This window comes from Lagenorhynchus albirostris, chromosome 15, assembly GCF_949774975.1.
Source record: "Lagenorhynchus albirostris chromosome 15, mLagAlb1.1, whole genome shotgun sequence".
Taxonomy (NCBI): Eukaryota; Metazoa; Chordata; class Mammalia; order Artiodactyla; family Delphinidae; genus Lagenorhynchus; species Lagenorhynchus albirostris.
Window position 1 is genome coordinate 24,505,202 of NC_083109.1, and position 19,545 is coordinate 24,524,746.

The 19,545-nt window shown below is 45.7% G+C and overlaps 1 protein-coding gene across 5 annotated transcripts in view; it reads left to right on the forward strand.

The window, feature by feature from the left end:
* Positions 1-19,545, forward strand: part of PIGU (phosphatidylinositol glycan anchor biosynthesis class U) — a 127,409-nt gene that overhangs the window by 74,894 nt on the left and 32,970 nt on the right. For 3 of the 5 annotated variants that reach the window (XM_060123977.1, XM_060123976.1, XM_060123980.1), the window contains 4 exons: positions 6,800-6,954; positions 8,577-8,720; positions 11,453-11,577; positions 18,264-18,406. In XM_060123977.1, coding sequence (XP_059979960.1) covers positions 6,800-6,954; positions 8,577-8,720; positions 11,453-11,577; positions 18,264-18,406 — 567 coding nt within the window. The remainder of the gene's footprint in view (positions 1-6,799; positions 6,955-8,576; positions 8,721-11,452; positions 11,578-18,263; positions 18,407-19,545) is intronic. The other 2 variants (XM_060123979.1, XM_060123978.1) reach the window with 1 other exon arrangement.

Here is a 19,545-nt window from a genome sequence, read left to right on the forward strand (position 1 = left end):
CTTAGGATTCTCTATGTATAGTATCATGTCATCTGCAAACAGTGATAGTTTTACTCCTTCGTTTCCAATTTGTATTTCTTTTTCTTTGATTGCTGTGGCTGGGACTTCCAAAACTATGTTGAATAATAGTGGTGAAGCTGGACATCCTTGTCTTGTTCCTGACCTTAGAGGAAATGCTTTCAGTGTTTCACCATTGAGAATGATGCTTGCTGTGGGTTTGTCATATATAGCTTTTATTGTGTTGAGGTAGGTTCCCTCTATGCCCACTTTCTGGAGAGTGTTTATCATAAATGGATGTTGAATTTTGTCAGAAGCTTTTTCTGCATCTATTTAGATGATCATATGGTTTTTATTCTTCAATTTGTTAATATAGTATATCACATTGATTGATTTGCGTATATTGAAGAATCCTTGCATCCCTGGGATAAATCCCACTTGATCATGGTGTATGATCCTTTTGATGTGCTGTTGGATTCTGTTTGCTAGTATTTTGTTGAGGATTTTTGCATCTATATTCATCAGTGATATTGGTCTATAATTTTCTTTTTTTATAGTATCTTTGTCTGTTTTGGTATCAGGGTGATGGTGGCCTCATAATATGAGTTTGGGAGTGTTCCTTCCTCTGCAATTTTTGGGAAGAGTTTGAGAAGGATGGGTGTTAGCTCTTCTCTAAATGTTTGGTAGAATTCACCTGTGAAGCCATCTGGTCCTGGACTTTTATTTGTTGGAAGATTTTTAATCACAGTTTCAATTTTATTACTTGTGATTGGTCTGTTGATATTTTCTATTTCTTCCTGTTTCAGTCTTGGAAGGTTATAAGAATTTGTCCATTTCTTCCAGGTTTTCCATTTTATTGGCATAGAATTGCTTGTAGTAGTCTTTTAGGATGCTTTGTATTTCTGCAGTGTCTGTTGTAACTTCTCCTTTTTCATTTCTAATTTTATTGATTTGAGTCCTCTCCCTCTTTTTCTTGATGAGTCTGGCTAATGGTTTATCAATTTCTTTTATCTTCTCAAAGAACCAGCTTTTAGTTTTATTGATCTTTGCTATTGTTTTCTTTGTTTCTATATCATTTATTTCTGCTCTGATCTTTATGATTTTTTCCTTCTGCTAACTTTGGGTTTTGTTTGTTCTTCTCTCTCTAGTTCGTTTAGGTGTAAGGTTAGGTTGTTTATGTGAGATTTTTCTTGTTCTTGATGTAGGCTTGTAATTGCTATAAACTTCCCTCTTAGAACTGCTTTTGCTGTGCCCCATAGGTTTTGGATTGTTGTGTTTTCATTGTCATTTGTCTCTAGGTTTTGTGTTTGTTTGTTTTTTTTTGCGGTACATGGGCCTCTCACTGCTGTGGCCTCTCCCGTTGTGGAGCACAGGCTCCAGACAAGCAGGCTCAGCGGCCATAGCTCACGGGCCTAGCCGCTCTGTGGCATGTGGGATCTTCCCGGACCGGGGCGCGAACCCGTGTCCCCTGCATCAGCAGGCAGACTCTGAACCACTGCGCCACCAGGGAAGCCCTCTAGGTTTTTCTTTTTTTTTCAGTACGCGGGCCTCTCATTGTTGTGGCCTCTCCCGTTGCGGAGCACAGGCTCCGGACGCGCAGGCTCAGCGGCCATGGCTCATGGGCCCAGCTGCTTCGCAGCATATGGGATCTTCCCGGACCGGGGCACGAACCCGTGTCCCCTGCATCGGCAGGCAGACTCTCAACCACTGCGCCACCAGGGAAGCCCTCTAGGTATTTTTTGATTTCCTTTTTGATTTCTACAATGATCTGGTTATTTAGTAACATATTGTTTAGCCTCCATGGGTTTGTGTTTTTTACGTTTTTTTCCCCCTGTAATTGATTTCTAATCTCATAACGTTGTGGTTAGAAAAGATGCTTGATATGATTTCAATTTTCTTAAATTTACTGAGGCTTTATTTGTGACCCAAGATGTGATCTATCCTGGAGAATGTTCTGTGTGCACTTGAGAAGAAAGTGTAATCTGCTGTTTTTGGATGGAATGTCCTATAAATATCAATTAAGTCTATCTGGCCTATTGTATTATTTAAAGCTTCTGTTTCCTTATTTATTTTCATTTTGGATGATCTCTCCATTGGTGTAAGTGAGGTGTTAAAGTCCCCCACTATTATTGTGTTACTGTCGATTTCCTCTTTTACAGCTGTTAGCAGTTGCCTTATATATTGAGGTGCTCCTATGTTGGGTGCATATATATTTATAATTGTTATATCTTCTTCTTGGATTTATCCCTTGATCATTATGTAGTGTCCTTCCTTGTCTCTTGTAACATTCTTTATTTTAAAGTTTATTTTATCTGATATGAGTATTGCTACTCCAGATTTCTTTTGATTTCCATTTGCATGCAATATCTTTTTCCATCCCCTCACTTTCAGTCTGTATGTGTCCCTAGGTCTGAAGTGGGTCTCTAATAGACAGCATATATATAGGTCTTGTTTTTGTATCCATTCAGCAAGCCTGTGTCTTTTGCTTGGAGCATTTAATCCATTCACGTTTAAGGTAATTATCGATATGTACATCCCTATATCCATTTTCTTAATTGTTTTGGTTTGTTTTTGTAGGTCCTTTTCTTCTCTTGTGTCTCCAACTTAGAGAAGTTCCTTTAGCATTTGTTGTAAGCTGGTTTGGTGGTGCTGAATTCTCTTAGGTTTTGCTTGTCTGTAATGCTTTTGACCTCTCCATCGAATCTGAATAAGATCCTTGCTGGGTAGAGTAATCTTGGGTGTAGTTTCTTCCCTTTCATCACTTTAAGTATATCATGCCACTCCCTTCTGGCTTGTAGAATTTCTGCTGAGAAATCAGCTGTTACCCTTATGGGAGTTCCCTTGTATGTTATTTGTCGTTTTTCCCTTGCTGCTTTCAATAATTTTTCTTTGTCTTTAATTTTTGCCTATTTGATTACTATGTGTCTCGGCATGTTTCTCCTTGTTTTTATCCTGTATGGGACTCGCTGCACTTCCTGGACTTGGGTGGCTATTTAGTTTCTGATGTTAGGGAAATTTTCGACTATAATCTCTTCAAATATTTTCTCTGGTCCTTTCTCTCTCTCTTCTCCTTCTGGGACCCCTATAATGCAAATGTTGTTGCATTTAATGTTGTCCCAGAGGTCTCTTAGGCTGTCTTCATTTCTTTTCATTCTGTTTTCTTTATTCTGTTCCGCAGCAGTGAATTCCACCATTCTGTCTTCCAGGTCACTTATCCGTTCTTCTGCCTCAGTTATTCTGCTATTGATTCCTTCTAGTGTAGTTTTCATTTCAGTTATTGTATTGTTCATCTCTGTTTGTTTGTTCTTTAATTCTTCTAGGTCTTTGTTAAACGTTTCTTGCATCTTCCTGATCTTTGCCTCCATTCTTTTTCCGAGGTCCTGGATCATCTTCACTATCATTTTTCTGAATTCTTTTTCTGGAAGGTTGCCTATCTCCACTTCATTTAGTTGTTTTTCTGGGGTTTTATCTTGTTCCGTCATCTGGTACATAGCCCTCTGCCTTTTCATCTTGTCTATCTTTCTGTGAATGTGGTTTTTGTTTCACAGGCTGCAGGACTGTAGTTCTTCTTGCTTCTGCTGTCTGCTCTCTGGTGGATGAGGCTATCTAAGAGGCTTGTGCAGGTTTCCTGGTGGGAGGGACTGGTGGTGGGTAGAGCTGGGTGTTGCTCTGGTGGGCAGAGCTCAGTAAAACTTTAATCTGCTTGACTGCTGATGGGTGGGACTGGGTTCCCTCCCTGTTTGTTGTTTGGCCTCAGGTAACCCAACACTGGAGCCTACCTGGGCTCTTTGGTAGGGCTAATGGCAGACTCTGGGAGGGCTCACGCCAAGGAGTACTTCTCAGAACTTCTGCTGCCAGTGTTCTTGTCACCACGGTGAGCCACAGCCACCCCCCGCCTCTGCAGGAGACCCTCCAGCACCAGCAGGTAGGTGTGGTTCAGTCTCTCCTGGGGTCACTGCTCCTTCCCTCCTGGGTCCCGATGTGCACACTACTTTGTGTGTGCCCTCCAAGAGTGGAGTCTCTGTTTCCCCCAGTCCTGTTGAAGTCCTGCAATCAAATCCCACTAGCCTTCAAAGTCTGATTCTCTAGGAATTCCTTCTCCCATTGCCAGACCCCCAGGTGGGGAAGCCTGACTTGGGGCTCAGAACCTTCACTCCAGTGGGTGGGCTTCTGTGCTATAAGTGTTCTCCAGTCTGTGAGACACCCACCCAGCAGTTATGGGACTTGGTTTTGCTGTGATTGCGCCCCTCCTACCATCTCATTGTGGCTTCTCCTTTGTCTTTGGATGTGGGGTATCTTTTTTGGTATTCCAGTGTCTCCCTGTCGATGATTGTCCAGCAGCTAGTTGTGATTCTGGTGTTCTCGCAAGAGGGAGTGAGAGCACGTCCTTCTACTCCGCCATCTTGGTTCAGGCTAGCGTATTTCTAGCTTTCGATTTAAAGTGAGAAGTATGCAACACTTCCTTTGATTTGAACACTTAGAGGCCATTGTAGGGTTATTAGTTGGCCTAATTTTAATATTGTTATGTCTCAGGGAATCAGGAGGCCTGAGGAGAGGGAGAGAGACAGGGGAAGAATTGGTCAATGGAGCAGTCAGAGCACACACATTTATCAATTGTTCGCTGTCTTGTATGGATGCAGTTCATGGTTTACCAAGGCAATTACAATAGTAACATCAAAGATCACTGATCACGGGTCACCATAACAATAATAATGAAAAATTTGAAATATTGCAAGAATTACCAAAATGTGACAAAGAGATATGAAGTGATCAAATGCTTTTGGAAAAATTGTGCCCTTACGGTTGCCACAAACCTCCAGTTTGTGAAAAACGCAGTATCTGTGAAGTACAATAAAGCAAAGTGCAGTAAAATGCGGTGTGCCTGTGTTATAACTTTGTTTTCTGTTTCCACAGGTTCTACTCTTACTTTTATTATTTCCTTCCTTTTTTTGAAGTGTATTCTGTTCTTTTTCTAATATCTTAAAAAGGATGTTTATTTATTTTCAGCCTTCCATTCAAATATGGTTAATATGGTTGTATGTTTCCCTCAGAGTACTGTTTTATCTGTATTATCTGAATAGTGATATAAGGTATTTTCATAACCATTAATTTCTTTCTTTTTTTTTGGCTGTGCTGCGTTGCTTGCGGGATCTTAGTTCCCCGATCAGGGATCAAACCCAGGCCCCCAGCAGTGGAAGCACGGAGTCCTAACCACTGGACTGCCAGGGAATTCTCTTATAACCATTAATTTCTTTTTTTTTATAACTTTTTTTTTTAATTTATTTTTGGCTGCTTTGGGTCTTCATTGCTGCGCATGGGTTTTCTCCGGTTGTGGTGAGCAGGGGCTACTCTTTGTTGCAGTGTGCAGGCTTCTCATTGTGGTGGCCTCTCCTGTTGCAGAGCACGGGCTCCTGGCACGCAGGCCTCAGTAGTTGCAGCACACGGGCTCAGCAGTTGTGGCTTACGGGCTCTAGAGCGCAGGCTCAGTAGTTGTGGTGTACGGGCTTAGTTGCTCCACGGCATGTGGGATCTTCCCTGACCAGGGCTCAAACCCGTGTCCCCTGCATTGGCAGGAGGACTCCCAACCACTGCGCCACCAGGGAAGTCCCAGCCATTAATTTCTAACATCAAAGCTATCTGTTATCATTCCTTCTTTGACTCCTGAGTTATTTGTAAAAGTGTTTAACACTTTCCTAATGTATTTATAGGTTATCTTTTTATTAAAGATTTTGAGAAATTGCATTATGGTCAGAGCATGAGGTCTCTATGATACAGATTCCTTAAAGTCTGTTGATATTGCTTTATGGCCTGATTCAGGTATGTGGTCAGCTTTTATAAATCCCCCAAAATGTTTTAAATGAATGTGAATCCTCCAGGTACACTGTTTTATAAGTGTATTTGTCTTTTTATATTATATAAATTTGTTTATTTTGTTATTTTATTTTATTTATTGTTTTTGGCTGAGTTGGGTCTTCGTTGCTGTGCGCGGGCTTTTCTCTGGTTGCAGCGAGTGGGGGCTACTCTTCATTGCAGTACGTGGCCTTCTCATTGTGATGGATTCTCTTGTTGCAGAGCAGGGCTCTAGGCGAGTGGGCTTCAGTAGCTGTGGCACAGGGGCTCAGTAGTTGTGGCTCGTGGGCTCTAGAGCACAGGCTCAGTAGTTGTGACACACGGGCTCCGTAGTTATGGCTCACAGGCTCTAGAGCACAGGCTCAGTAGTTTTGGTGCACAGGCTTAGTTGCTCCATGGCATGTGGGATCTTCCCGGACCAGGGAACAAACCCATGTCCCCGGCATTGGCAGGCGGATTCTTAACCACTGTGCCACCAGGGAAGCCCAAGTGTATTTGTTTTTTAAGATCTTTTGTGAGTAAATTCATGAAGTGTGTTATTCATATTTCTACTTCATTACTGATTTTTGTGTATTAGATATACTAGTTATCCACTGATGATGGATTTGTGTATTTTTTCCTTTGTAGCTCTGTCCAAGTTTGTTTTATATACCTTGAGACTATGTTATTAGGTACCTGCAAGTTTAGAGCTGTAATATCTTTCTGATGAACGTTTTATCATGATAGAACATCTTTATCTCCGCATTACGTTTTACATTAAAGTCTATTTTATCTGGTAACAATAACCAAACTAATTTTCTTTTGGTTAGTGTTTACCTAGCATATATTTTCAATCCTTTGATTTTCACCTATTCTGTGTCCTGTGTTTTCCAGGAGGGATCTTGAAGTTTAGTCTGATAACTGCTGTTTGTCCTTGAGATCCTTAAATGTACCATTCTGCCTTCTCTCCCAGCGGCAATACATACCCGTGAAAGTGAAGAGCAAAGCCTTCTGGATCTTCTCTTGGGAGTATGCTACGATGTACTTGGGAAGCCTGGTGGTAATTGTTTGCCTCTCCTTCTTCCTTCTCAGTTCCTGGGATTTCATCCCTGCAGTCTATGGCTTCATGTAAGTAATGACCTCATTAGAAAACCTCTGGAAGCTAATTTAGTTTTCACAGCTCCACCTGGAATCAGGGGGCGAGCAAGCACAGGCAGCATCTAGAGCAGTGGTCCTCAAACTTTAGTGTGCATCAGAATCACCTGCAGGGCTTCAACACCCAGATTGCTGGTCTCCACCTCCAGAGGTTCTGATTAAGTAAGTCTGGAGTAGGGACCCCAGAATTTGCATTTCTAATAAATTTTCAGGTGATGCTGTTGCTGCCAGTCCAGGGAACACTCTTTGAGGACCACTGGCTTGATCTAGTGCGATTAAAGAACACTCTCTGGGAACATCCAGAGCAACTACCAGCCTCTGACTGGGAGGTTTTGATTCAGTCCGAAACAGTAATGGGATGTAGTCCTCTATTGCAAGAGGGTCTCCAGCAGTTTTAAAATAAAGCCAATAAAATATGTCAGACTTTTAGAGAAAATCAAAATGGGTTTGCAGGATGAATTCTGCAGGCATTTCCACATATTCTGTCTGTGATATGCTGAGGAAGATAACTGCCCAAGCCTGAAGGAACTCACAGCTCAGTGGGTGATAGACACTTAAACCTGCCAGGGTGGGAAAGGGATCTGTGGCAGGCTCCCCTTTGGGATTCTGGGCTGCTTATTTGTGTTAAATCCTGGCTGAGCCTAACAATGACTTAGTAACCTTCAGCTTTTCATGCTCTGCCTCAGATAAGAGTCTATAACGCCGATGAATAACTTTTCCTAGTTTTCTGCTGGTCCACAGATTGTGTTCTTTACCTCATTTCACAGAAAAGGAAATGTAGTTACAGCAGGAAGCAAAGACTTGCCCTGGGTGGAGGCCTTCGTCAGAGAAATCTGACCATGAACTATTGCCTCTCTCTCCCTTTCCATGCTTCACTTGTTGTACTTTTAAAATTGTGAATTGACATCAGTTTCAACCCCTTATATATTTTTTAATGTAATGTAAAATTTTTAGAACGGCCAGAATTGCAGCCAATCTTTATCTGATATAACCAGACAAAAAGTTTTCCAGTTAAACCCTTATTTCTCAAACAAGGTCTGGGATCCTAGCCAGAACCTGGCAGTGGTTCCTCGGGCCCCTAGACGTCTCACTGCAGTGTCAGGCACTCAGTCTTCTGGCTCCTGCTGTGGGCATGTGGAACAAGAATGGGCAGGAACAGGATCTTTGACCTTGTCTTCCAGACAAGTCTTTAGAATGCTCAAAATAGGTATTGTTTATTTCAAACCCATTCCTCTTTTGCTACAGTGCTGGGCATCTCCTGGTTTTGAGCACATATATCTTGGGCAGTAAAAGAGGGGCTGGTCTTTTGATTTCTAGCACGAATCCCTGCCTTGTCTCAGCTCTTTGATGCATGCCAGAGTTTGGTTCAGGCAATATTTTTTATGGGTTATTATTCTCTGTGTCTCTGCCCCTTGTTTTTATTAATTACGTATATCCCGGTTGCCTGGAGAGCCCCTCATATCCTGACCTCTGTGGAGACAAAGTCATCCTTGACTGCCCAGCAGCGACCAAAGCCTTCAGGAGAAAACCAGGTCAAAGCAGATCATTCATAACTTCTCTGTGTTTTTTCTCTCCCTTTTTTATCTTTATTCCAGACTTTCCGTTCCAGATCTTACTCCAAACATTGGCCTCTTCTGGTACTTCTTTGCAGAGATGTTTGAGCACTTCAGCCTCTTCTTCGTATGTGTGTTTCAGATCAACGTCTTCTTCTACACCATCCCCTTAGCCATAAAGCTAAAGTAAGTGGTTGGGCCTGCTGGTTTTTTGTCCACAGAGTCATTTGTAGCTTTACAGGTGCCCTTCAAACTGGGAACATCTGCTATCAGGTTTATGCCATTTTTGCCCAGGGAACCCTGCCCTCAGTCGCTTCAGTGGCTTGGCTGCACGCAGCAATAGAATCACACGTGAGCACAGGGTGCAGAGACAGTGCTTTGGAGCCCTGTATTTCCCCTGGCCTCACTTTGGGGGACTTGAACCCACATTGCTGCTGAGCCCAGTCACTGTTTTAAACAAGAGCAGTGTTGGGGTGTGGAAGGTATCCTTGGAAAAAGTGGATCTTTTTGGGTGTTCATCAGCATCCCAGTGACAGTTTGCTCAAAGGGACTCAGGATGTATTAGTCGGGAGGCTGGCTACCTGCAGCTCTGTTTAATCATCTGATCAGTTTCCCCCAAAAGGGTTGCCTATAAAGCTCTCTTCTGCAGTGTAAGAGGGCTAACATGTGTTGTCCATCCCACCTTTCTAGGCTTTTTGACAATATTCATGCCTAACCCTTCCAGCAACTCTTGGAGGTAGGCATTATGTTATTATCACTTCCATTTTATAGTTGAGGAAATTGCCGTTCAGAGAGGTGGAACAATTTTCCCGGAGTCACGCAGCCAGTAAGCATGGAGCAGGGATTCAGACCCAGGTTTGCTTGGCTCCAGAATCTATGCTCAGTCCCCTGCACCATGCCAGGCTCCTGAGAGAGATCACTTATAGTAGGTCCCAGAAATGGTTCTAGTATCCTAGCTTCAGAGAAGGGAAAACAGGCACCAACAGGCATAGATATGCCTGTGTGGTCCAGGGAGGCAGGAAGAGTTTGATTTAGATTTTAAGAGCTTGAGTTCTCTGCTCTAACCTTCCTGCCATTCTCCATGGCCAGTGAACCAATGCACATGGTTCCTAGTCTATAAAAGCTCAGAGTCGATGTTTCCTTCCCATGACATAGCCTTGGCCTGGTATCTGACAGAAAACCATTCTTCCTTGGCCCGGCAGGCTCCAGAATCCTGGCAGCCTTACTCAGCCAAGCTCTCCAGCTGTCTGTGGTCCACATTTCCTGCCCTTGTTCTGGTCAGGCCCAGCCACTGGGCTGAGAGAAGCAGGGAGCCCGGAGCACCTTTCCTCACTCTGTGTAGCCAGCTCTCCAGCAGCTTCTGTTGTTGGCACGTGAAAGGCCACAGACAGCTCCTGGGTAGACAGTAGCACCACCATCTTGTGACACCCTCCCCTCCACCCAGCCCCGGCCAGGACCTCAGAGTTGTGGGGACAGAAGATATGAAGATACCTGACCTCCTCTGCAGCTGCCCTCCTGTGCCTGGATATGAAGTTCCACTCTGGCCCCTGCAGTGCCAGCTTTGTGAGAACAGGCCCTCCAGGGCGCCTCTCCCCAGGCACTGTTGCAGGGGGTTCTGGTCTCCATGTTTTTTGGCACTACATTGTCACTAGCTTTTTCATAGGAATGGTGCAGCTGTTACCAGCTACCTAAGAAGCCCAAAGCCAGTGACTTGGATTAGCTTTAGGAAGATGCTCACTGAGGTAGCTGGACCCTTCCTAGAGGCTACAGGACTGCGTGACTTTGCCAAGCTGAGTTTCTGAGTCATTTGCTATATAGTGTTTGGGTGTGTACACGTTTGTCTCCACATCTCAGATTTACACCCATTGAGTCACCCTGACCTTTGACCTGCGAGAGGAGAATGCCATGCCATTAACCTGAAGAAAACCTTCATGAGCTGGCTATCCAGGTCCTGTGCGGAAGTAGGCCATGTGCATGTTGTTTAGGTGTAGCTGAGCAGGGTGCACACCTCGCTTCTTCCTGTTGGCTTCCCTTCAGCACTTGGTCAGTTCTCAGAGGAGCACAGGAGATTGAGTTCTGTCTCATCCTCCCTGATCAGAGCTGTGATCCTGCTGGGCACTCAGGAGAATAGCACTGGTGGTGCTTAGGGGTTCTAGAGACAAACAGCTCCATCACTTACAAACTCTCTTATCTTCTCTGAACCTGATTTCCTCAGCTGCAAATGTGGTGACAGCATTGCCTATCTAGAGGGGTAGTTGAGGTATAGTGGGGATCACATGTAATGATGCAAGAAAAGGGCCTAGCACAGAACTTTGCAGAAGTGAGGGTTCAGGAAATGGTAGGCAGTGTTACTAGTTTAAGGTAACAAGAACTCCAATTCCAGCCCTTAAGAGCGAAAAGCTGCAGTTCTCTTTCTGGAAAGAAGCTCATCATAGCTAAAGATCTGTAGTCCCCACTGACCCTGTTGTCAGAGAAACAAAGCATCAGCAAGGAGGCACCTCCTGCCCTGGGTGCAGTGTTAGGGGGGCCTCTGGCATGGGTGGCTGCCTGATAACTCTGACAAGCAGTCATTTAAGCCCAGTAATAAAGGGCGCTGACTTCATGTGTTCTCTTCCTCGGCGGCTCCTGGCGGAAGGCCCAGAGCTGGCAGGGGTGGGGCTTGATTGAAACATCTCTGTGGGCTCTTTCTCTAGTGTTTGCTGGGCTCTTCTCACCACCTCTGGGCATCTCTGGGTCCCTGCAGTTTTCTGCTCTGCTGCTTGGCCCGGCCCCGTGTCTTGTGGGTAGCAGAGCCAATGCCTCCATGAAGTCCCCTGGAGAGTATTTTTGGGTTTCAGGGATGGGGTCAGGAGTCTCTGGGCTGGGCCTGGTCCCTGACCGATCTTCCTCTCTCTGTCTGTCTGCCCTGTCTTACCCAGGGAGCACCCTATCTTCTTCATGTTCATCCAGATTGCCATCATCTCCATCTTCAAGTCCTACCCGACAGTGGGGGATGTGGCCCTCTACATGGCCTTCTTCCCTGTGTGGAACCATCTCTACAGATGTGAGTACTCCCACCTCTCACCCCCTGGTGGCAGATTTGTGTCACCTAGCCCCGGATGAAAACAGCCAGGGAAAAAGGAATTGATAGGCATTTGCTGGGCATCTGCTGTGCTGGCAGCACCAAGAGAGAGACGGTGACATGAGGCACAATATCTGCCTCCTAGATGCTATGGACTAGTGATAATAATACTAGCATTTATTGAGTGCTGTGTACCTGGTCACTGTGATTCTAAGGGTGTTACATGCATTAGCTCATTTTATCTTCACACCAGACTTTGAGGAAAGTATCCCCATTTGCAGAAGAAAAAACTGAAGTACAGAAAGGTAGAGCCACTTGTTCAAGGTCACATGACTGGTAAGTAGTATAGAAGGGCTGGCATTGGAATCCAGATGTGTGATCCTCCAGCCAGCACTGTCCACTAGGGCTTTCTGTGATGATAGAAATGCCCTATGTCTGCACAGTCCAACAGAGTAACCACTAGTGTGACTGAGAAACGGAATTTTTAATTTAAATTAAATTTACGAAGCCACACATGGCTAGTGGCTATCGTGTTGGACAGTGTGGCACTAGGCCTTGGCTTACCCTTTCCCAGTGCTGCACTGAAAGGTCCATAGAAGACAGATGGGCAACACTAGACTTCCAACCTGCTGTGAAGACCCCTTTAAGCTCTAACCATCCCTTCCTCAGAAGACGACCTAGCAGTGATCTGGTTGTGCTTTCTAGTATTTCCTAGTGTTTCCCTGAGTCGGGCTCTTTGCCCTCTGTGTGGGTTCTTTTCAGTGTTTGTGGGCTCCCTGAGGGTAGGCTCATGACTCACTTGCCTCTGTGTCCCTAGCACCCAGGATTAAACCTGACACACAGAACAGCTCAACAAATGTTTGTGGATGGGTTTTTTTATATATATATATATAATTTTTATTGGAGTATAGTTGATTTACAATATTGTGTTAGTTTCAGTTGTACAGCAAAGTGAATCATTTATACATATATCCACTCTTTTTTTTAAGATTCTTTTCCCATATAGGCCATTACAGAGTATTGAGTAGAGTTCCCTGTGCTATACAGTAGGTCCTTATTAGTTATCAGTTTTTTTTTTTGTTTTTTTTGTTTTTTTTGCGGTACGTGGGCCTCTCACTGGTGTGGCCTCTCCCATTGTGGAGCACAGGCTCCGGACGCGCAGGCTCAGTGGCCACGGCTCACGGGCCCAGCCGCTCCGTGGCATGTGGGATCTTCCCGGACCGGGGCACGAACCCATGTCCCCTGCATCGGCAGGCGGACTCTCAACCACTGAGCCACCAGGGAAGCCCTCTGGATGGGTTTTTTAAACCTCCCTAATAAAGAGGCAGTGCCAGTGACCCAACACCACTTGATTCTCTAAAACAGGAAGGGAGCTGTTGAACTTCCCTTGCACAGCAAAGTATCAGGAATGAACTCGGGGAGGGTAGGCTTCAGAGGCAGTGAGTCGTTGTTGTTGTTTTGGGGCTGCTGGGTGTCAACCAGGAAGTGAAACTGACCAGCTGCTAGAAAGAAACCTGTCTGTAGGAGTTGGCCTCTGAGCACAGGTAAACAGGTGAGTGGGCAGGACAAGCCAGGCTGCTCCTCCAGGTGACGCCTGGTGGGGCAGTGACCAGATGACCAGACTGGAAGCAGGAAGTAGCATCTTCTGTCTGTGGCATCCTCATTGCACAGACAAGAATCACCCAGTCCAGTGGGCTCAGAGTCAGCTTGGCAAGTCACAAGAGCACAAGACATGTGAACATACCCCAGTTTGTGACAGGGTGGGTCTTGGGGATGTTGATTCTCTTTCCCCCAAGACAGAGTCCTTTTTAGCTGTCTCTCCCACACAGGGCATCTGCCCCTGGTAAGATCTTTCATCCCATATTGCTGAACACAGTCTGGAGCCAGACCACCTTGAGTCTGAATCCTGGCTTTCCCATTACTAGTAAGTTATTTAACCTTTCTGAGCCTCCCGTTATTTCATCTGTCAGATAGAGGGAATATCTTTCATGAGTGTTTTAAGTTTGAGAAAAAAATAAATGTAAATAGCACCACATTTATTAGTAGTAGTAATAATTACACAGAGGGGTCTGCTGCATAGTTTCATCATCAAAGCTTCAGGCTCAGTAGCCAGTCATTCAGAGTCATTGAAATAAACATATTTTTCAAAACTTGAAATGAACTATTTTATGCCCTCTGGGATGTTGAGGCACAAAAAAATAAGGATGGGCTTTCTGGAAACCTGGATGAGCTAGTAGATGCTGTTGCTGGCTTGCTGGGCAAGTTCAGCTTGTCTGAAAGTCCTGCAGAGAGGGTTGGCTGCCACCCCTGGAGGTGCAGCTCCTGCAGCAGAGAATATTCAGGCTTGGAGTGTCTGTTTGGGGCATGACAACTGTGAGTCATTACATTCATGTGGGAGCATCTTCAGCCTGGTCCTGTGGACATGTGAGTGGAGATTTTATGAAGTCTTTACGCCTAAGTTGAATATATTCAGACTTTTAATGTGGTTAAGAATTCAGTTTAAACATGAGTTACCAGTGCCAGCATGCCTGCTCGCACATTCACCATTTTATTTTCCTGTCCTGCTCAATGGGGAGAAGAGGCACGTGGGCCCTTCCCTGAGTGCAGGTCCCAGATACCGGGACTCTGTGGTGCTTGGGGCCAGGATGAATCATACAGACACACAATTGCGGTGTTAGGGAACAGCCTGCTGGCAGAACCTGTGCCAGCCTGCAGTGGTCCAGCTCAAAGAGCCAGTTACCAAAGGGATGGATTTTGTGAGTGTGTATGTTTTGTTTTTATTAAACTATTGTATAAAGATAAAAGAATATTGATTTAAAAATACTCATTGGGGCTTCCCTGGTGGCGCAGTGGTTGAGAGTCCGCCTGCCGATGCAGGGGACACAGGTTCGTGCCCCAGTCTGGGAAGATCCCACATGCCGCGGAGCGGCTGGGCCTGTGAGCCATGGCCACTGAGCCTGCGCGTCCGGAGCCTCTGCTCCGCAACAGGAGAGGCCACAACAGTGAGAGGCCTGTGTACCGCAAACAAACAGACAAACAAAAAATTAATTATAAAATGTAATAATACAATAAATTCCCATGTACCCAGCACCTAGTTTAAGAAAAGAAACATCACCACGTCCTTTGAAGTCCCTAAATCCCCTCTGTGCCCCTCTCAGTGACACTGGATTCTTTCAGTGGAATTTTATTTCTGAATGCCTGAGGCTCAGAGAGGGAAAGTGACTTGCTTGAAGTTTCAGTTTGTCAGTGGTGGAGCGACAGATCCGATGAAGTCACCCAGTGAACTTGGGGAATCTGATTCCATCTGGCCTAGCACGTCTGATGAAGGGTGAACCGTTGCATCTCATCAGGCCCTGGACATCTCTGACATCTCCGACACCTCCTGGTGCCTGGAACAAGCCGTCCTGTGCCCCAGGTCCCTGGCTCCATCTGCTCTGGCATATACCTGTAATCCTCTGGCCTGTCATCCAGCAAGAGTGAGTAGCAGCTCCCCAGTCCTGCAAAGGTCACCACAGGCCAGAAGCCAACTGGATGCTGGTGACAGTTCCTCCAGGCACATGAGAATGTATCTTCGCAGCTTTTTGTGATTGCACCCAGGAGCTGCATGTGAACCTCTCTCAGTCTCTGCACTTGGTCACCTTCTTGTCACCTGGTCTGAAATCCAGAGTGGCTAGAGGCATGGAACAAAGACCTACCCTGCACTATCAGGCCACAGGAGTTTTATATTAGGAATAGTGTATATTCTTTTCAGCAAAATAATTTCCAGGGGATCAAAAAGAACCACTGAGAAATGTAAATAGTGATGTTGGAGTGGAGGAATGTTAAATAGATATGTTCTTTCTTGAGGTTGTAACACTATTTAATAATAATAACAATAATAATAATTCTCAGCGCACACATCCCTTTTCCCAGACTTCTGTTTCTGGGAGCAAGGACAAGGCTTCTGACAGGTCTCAGAAAGGCTTGAGTCAGGGCTTTCACCTCTCAGCTTTGAAAACCCAGAATTGTGGAAATTTCAGATCAGAAAAGAGGACCTTGCAAGCCCTCCAAGCCATGTTTCCAAATTGTAGGATTTCACGGACCACTAACATTTCAAAAAATTCTGGTGACAGAGTTGCCAACTTTTTATTTTTCTGAAGACATGAAAACAGTCAACTACTAGTCATTCATCCCCATTTCATAAAGGAAAATACTTTTTAACAACAGCAACAGGCAACAAGATACCTATCATTTCTTAAGAAAGAATGAAGCTTAAGTTGAAAACATTCAGCTTTAATAAGAACTCTGAACTACCTTCTCCTTATTCTCACTGTGACACTGACCAGTGAAGTCTCTGTTGCAGACCATTATGGGCCTCTTATTTGGCAAAGGTCTGCAGCTGTAATCTAGTGGCTCAGAGCCTTGGCTGCATATTGGAATCACCAGGGAAGCTTTTAGAAACCAATATGAGGTACTTCCCTGGTGGCACAGTGGTTAAGAATCCACCTGCCAATGCAGGGGACACGGGTTCGATCCCTGGTCCGGGAAGATCCCACATGCCGTGGAGCAACTAAGCCCGTGCACCGCAACTACTGAGCCCGTGTGCCATAACTACTAAAGCCCACGAGACTAGAGCCTGTGCTCCGCAACAAGAGAAGCCGCTGCAATGAGAAGCTCATGCATTGCGACGAAGAGGACCCCCTGCTCGCCGCAACTTGAGAAAGCCCGCACTCAGCAACAAAGAACCAAGGCAACCAAAAATAAATTAAAAAATTAAAAAACCAATATGGATGCCTGGGCCCCACCCCTATAGACTCTGATTTACTTAGTCTGGGTGAGGCTCCCCATGTTAGTTCATTTTACAACCAGAATTGAGAACCTTGTCTGTAATCCAGTCCCCTTTCCAATGCATGAACCCCAAGTTTAGCATTTCAACCAAGTCATTGTACAACTGAGACAAGAGGCCTTAAGGATCGGGGGTTTCCCCATCTCTTAAATATCCCAAAACTCTGACTTGGGAGAAGGGATTTCCTGAAGGTCAGGATCAGAGAGGGGAAGGGAACTTCCATTCACTAAGTGCCTGCCGGGAACCAGACCTAAGGTTTTTTTTTATAAGTGGTAATTTTTTTTAAAATATATTATTTTAATTAAGTTTAAATAATATTTATTATTTTATTTAAAAATATAATAAAGTGTAAAGAAAGAAACAATAATAGTATATAATCCTATTGTCAGATATCCCCTAGTGAATTAAAAGAAAAAAAAAAGTACAGTGTGATAGGCAGAATAATGTCCCCTCCTTGCCCCCCACAAAGATATCCATCTCATAATCCCCAGAACCTGTGACTATATCACCTTACATGACAAAAGGGCCTTCAGATGGGGAGATTATCCTGGGTTATCCAGGTGGGCCCAGTGTAATCACAAGGGCCTTTAAGAGTGGAAGAGGTAGAGGCAGTGGGTATATGGGAAATCTTTACCTTCTGCTCAGTTTTGCTGTGAACCTAAAACTGCTCTAAAAACTGAAGTCCAAAAAAAAAAAGTGGAAGAGGGAGGCAAAAGAGGAGGCCATAGTGATACAACGTGAGAAGGACTTAATCCGACATTGCTGGTTGAAGATGGAGGGAGTCATGAGCCACGAATGCAGGCAGCTTCTACATGCCGCACAGGCAAGCAAGTGGACTCTCCCCTAGAGCCACCAGAGTCTGTGGACTTCTGACCTCCCAAAATGTAAGATAATAAATTATATTGTTTAAGCCACTAAGTTTGTGGTAATTTGTTACCATAGCAATGGAAAACACACAGTAATACATCTGTGCCAGCTTTTCCACACAACTTGTTTAGTTCATGGAACACTCCCATGAAGTAGGCATTTTAGCCCTATTTTAGAGATGGGGAAGCTGAGACTCTGAGAAACTTGGTGGCAGAGCAGGAATTTTCACCAAAGTCTCTCTGAAGCCGAGGCTGTGCCTTCCCCCAGCGGAACTCAGCCTGCCTGCCCACGGACCACCCTGTGTAGCAGGTCCTCCCTGGAGCGTTAGGGGGAGCTTTCTCCCTGGTGGGATTCCGCATTCCTTCCGGGGGTAGAGGGTGAGGTTAGAGAGGGAGGGTGTCAAAAAGAGACTTTTAAATCTCTAAGGAAGAGTGAGGGACATTTGAAGAGCAGGGCAGGAGACTTAAGACGTGAATGGAGGAGAATGGAAAATGTATTCCTAAGACCCAGGGCTGTGGCACCATAGAGGTACTGAGAGGTTCATGCTGCCATTTCCACCCATGATTCACTGGTCAGATAGCACCCTGCTTGGGGACAGGAGAGGAGCTACTCTTGGACACCCCGGGATTGGGGGTTAGAGGGCAGTGTCTTGCTGAAGTGCCTCCTTGTGGTGCCCAGAGGCATTCACAGCTTGCCGACTGTAGCCAGCCGAGCCCACAGTGGGAGGTAGAGTCCAAACCTAGGACCTCTCGCCAGCTCTGGGTGTGAGGAACCATTGCCACGGGTCTGAGGTCTGCGTCTTGGCGCCCTGGCACCTCTGAGTTTGTGTGTGTTGGGGAGGGAATGGCGGGGGGTTCTGCCTTTGAGCTACACCAAGCTCTTCGTGGGCCACTCTGTCCTGCAGGGCCGTCACTGCAAGGAAAGGGCCCCAGCGGGAGTCAGCCCTGGGCTAACTGACCATCGTCTGTCTTTGCAGTCCTGCGAAACGTATTCGTCCTCGCCTGCATCATCATCATCTGCTCCCTCCTCTTCCCTGTCCTGTGGCACCTCTGGATTTATGCAGGAAGTGCCAACTCCAATTTCTTTTATGCCATCACACTGACCTTCAACGTTGGGCAGGTAAGAGTCAAGGGCAGCACAGGGACAGGGATTCATTTTGTAGCCTCAGACATTCGACCTGGGCCCTGGGTTCTGCCAAATAGGGTTTTGGAACGAGAATGAGGTCCCATAGAGAAGGTAGGTCAGTAAGAGCAGCAGGGGAAGCTGAATTTGGCTAAAGTTTGTTGCGTTGAATTCTCAGAGCAAGCCTGTGAGACAGTGTTATCCGTATTTTACAAATGGGAACCAAGGCTCACAGAGGTTGTCGATTGTCCAAGGTCATTGGAGGAGGCAAGAACCAAGTTCAGAAGAAGACTCAGTTCCGGAGGCCACCCTCTTTCTGTAATCGCCTGAGCTGCGCGGCCCCTGGAGTGGCTGCAGCGTGCGAGGGCTGGGGGGGCGGGGACAGGCAAAGGGGAGGAGAGACTTTCCAGACTTCACAGCAGCGGGAGCAAAGGCAGAGAGATGAGGAATAGTTTGGTCCAGCTGCTGGGCGCGTCTGGAGCAGAAACTGTGCAGCTGGGAGTAGCAGGAGAGGAGGCTGAGCGGGTCCCAGAATGAGAAGTACCAGCAAGGAGCTCCGACCTTCCTCTGGTCCAGGGAGAGCCTCTCCCCTGGTGCCATAGAACAGTGGTTCTCAGCATCAGAATCACAGGGGGTAGCTTGTTAAAAAATGTGGATTCTGTTAATATGTTTTAAATCCTGTGCTTATGTTACGACTGTCACAATCACGTGGCCTTGTTAAAAAAAAAAAAGCAGATTCCCTGATCCTGCTCCCAGACGCGATGATTGGAATTTGTGTTTTTAACAAGCTCTCCGGAGATTCTGTTGCAGGTGGTTTAGCAAACTTCCCTGAAGTCCCCTCATCCACTGTGCTGCGTTCCCTCATGTCAGCTCTGTCCTAATTGTTGAGTCAAGGTCTTATGAGAATCACTTGTACCGTTTACCATTTCAATTGTCATTGGCACAGCCTGGCATTTCCTGTGCATAATGGACGGGATGGGAAGCAAGGCTCGCCTGAAAGACCAGTGATGCCAGTGAATAATCCCCAGGGAGATGCTTGCCTCCAAGGTTAGCTGCTGGGAAAGAAGAAGGGAGTTAGGGCTCTTGCAGTGACTGATGGGTCTGGTATTTCCTGCATGGACATTTCTGGACAACTA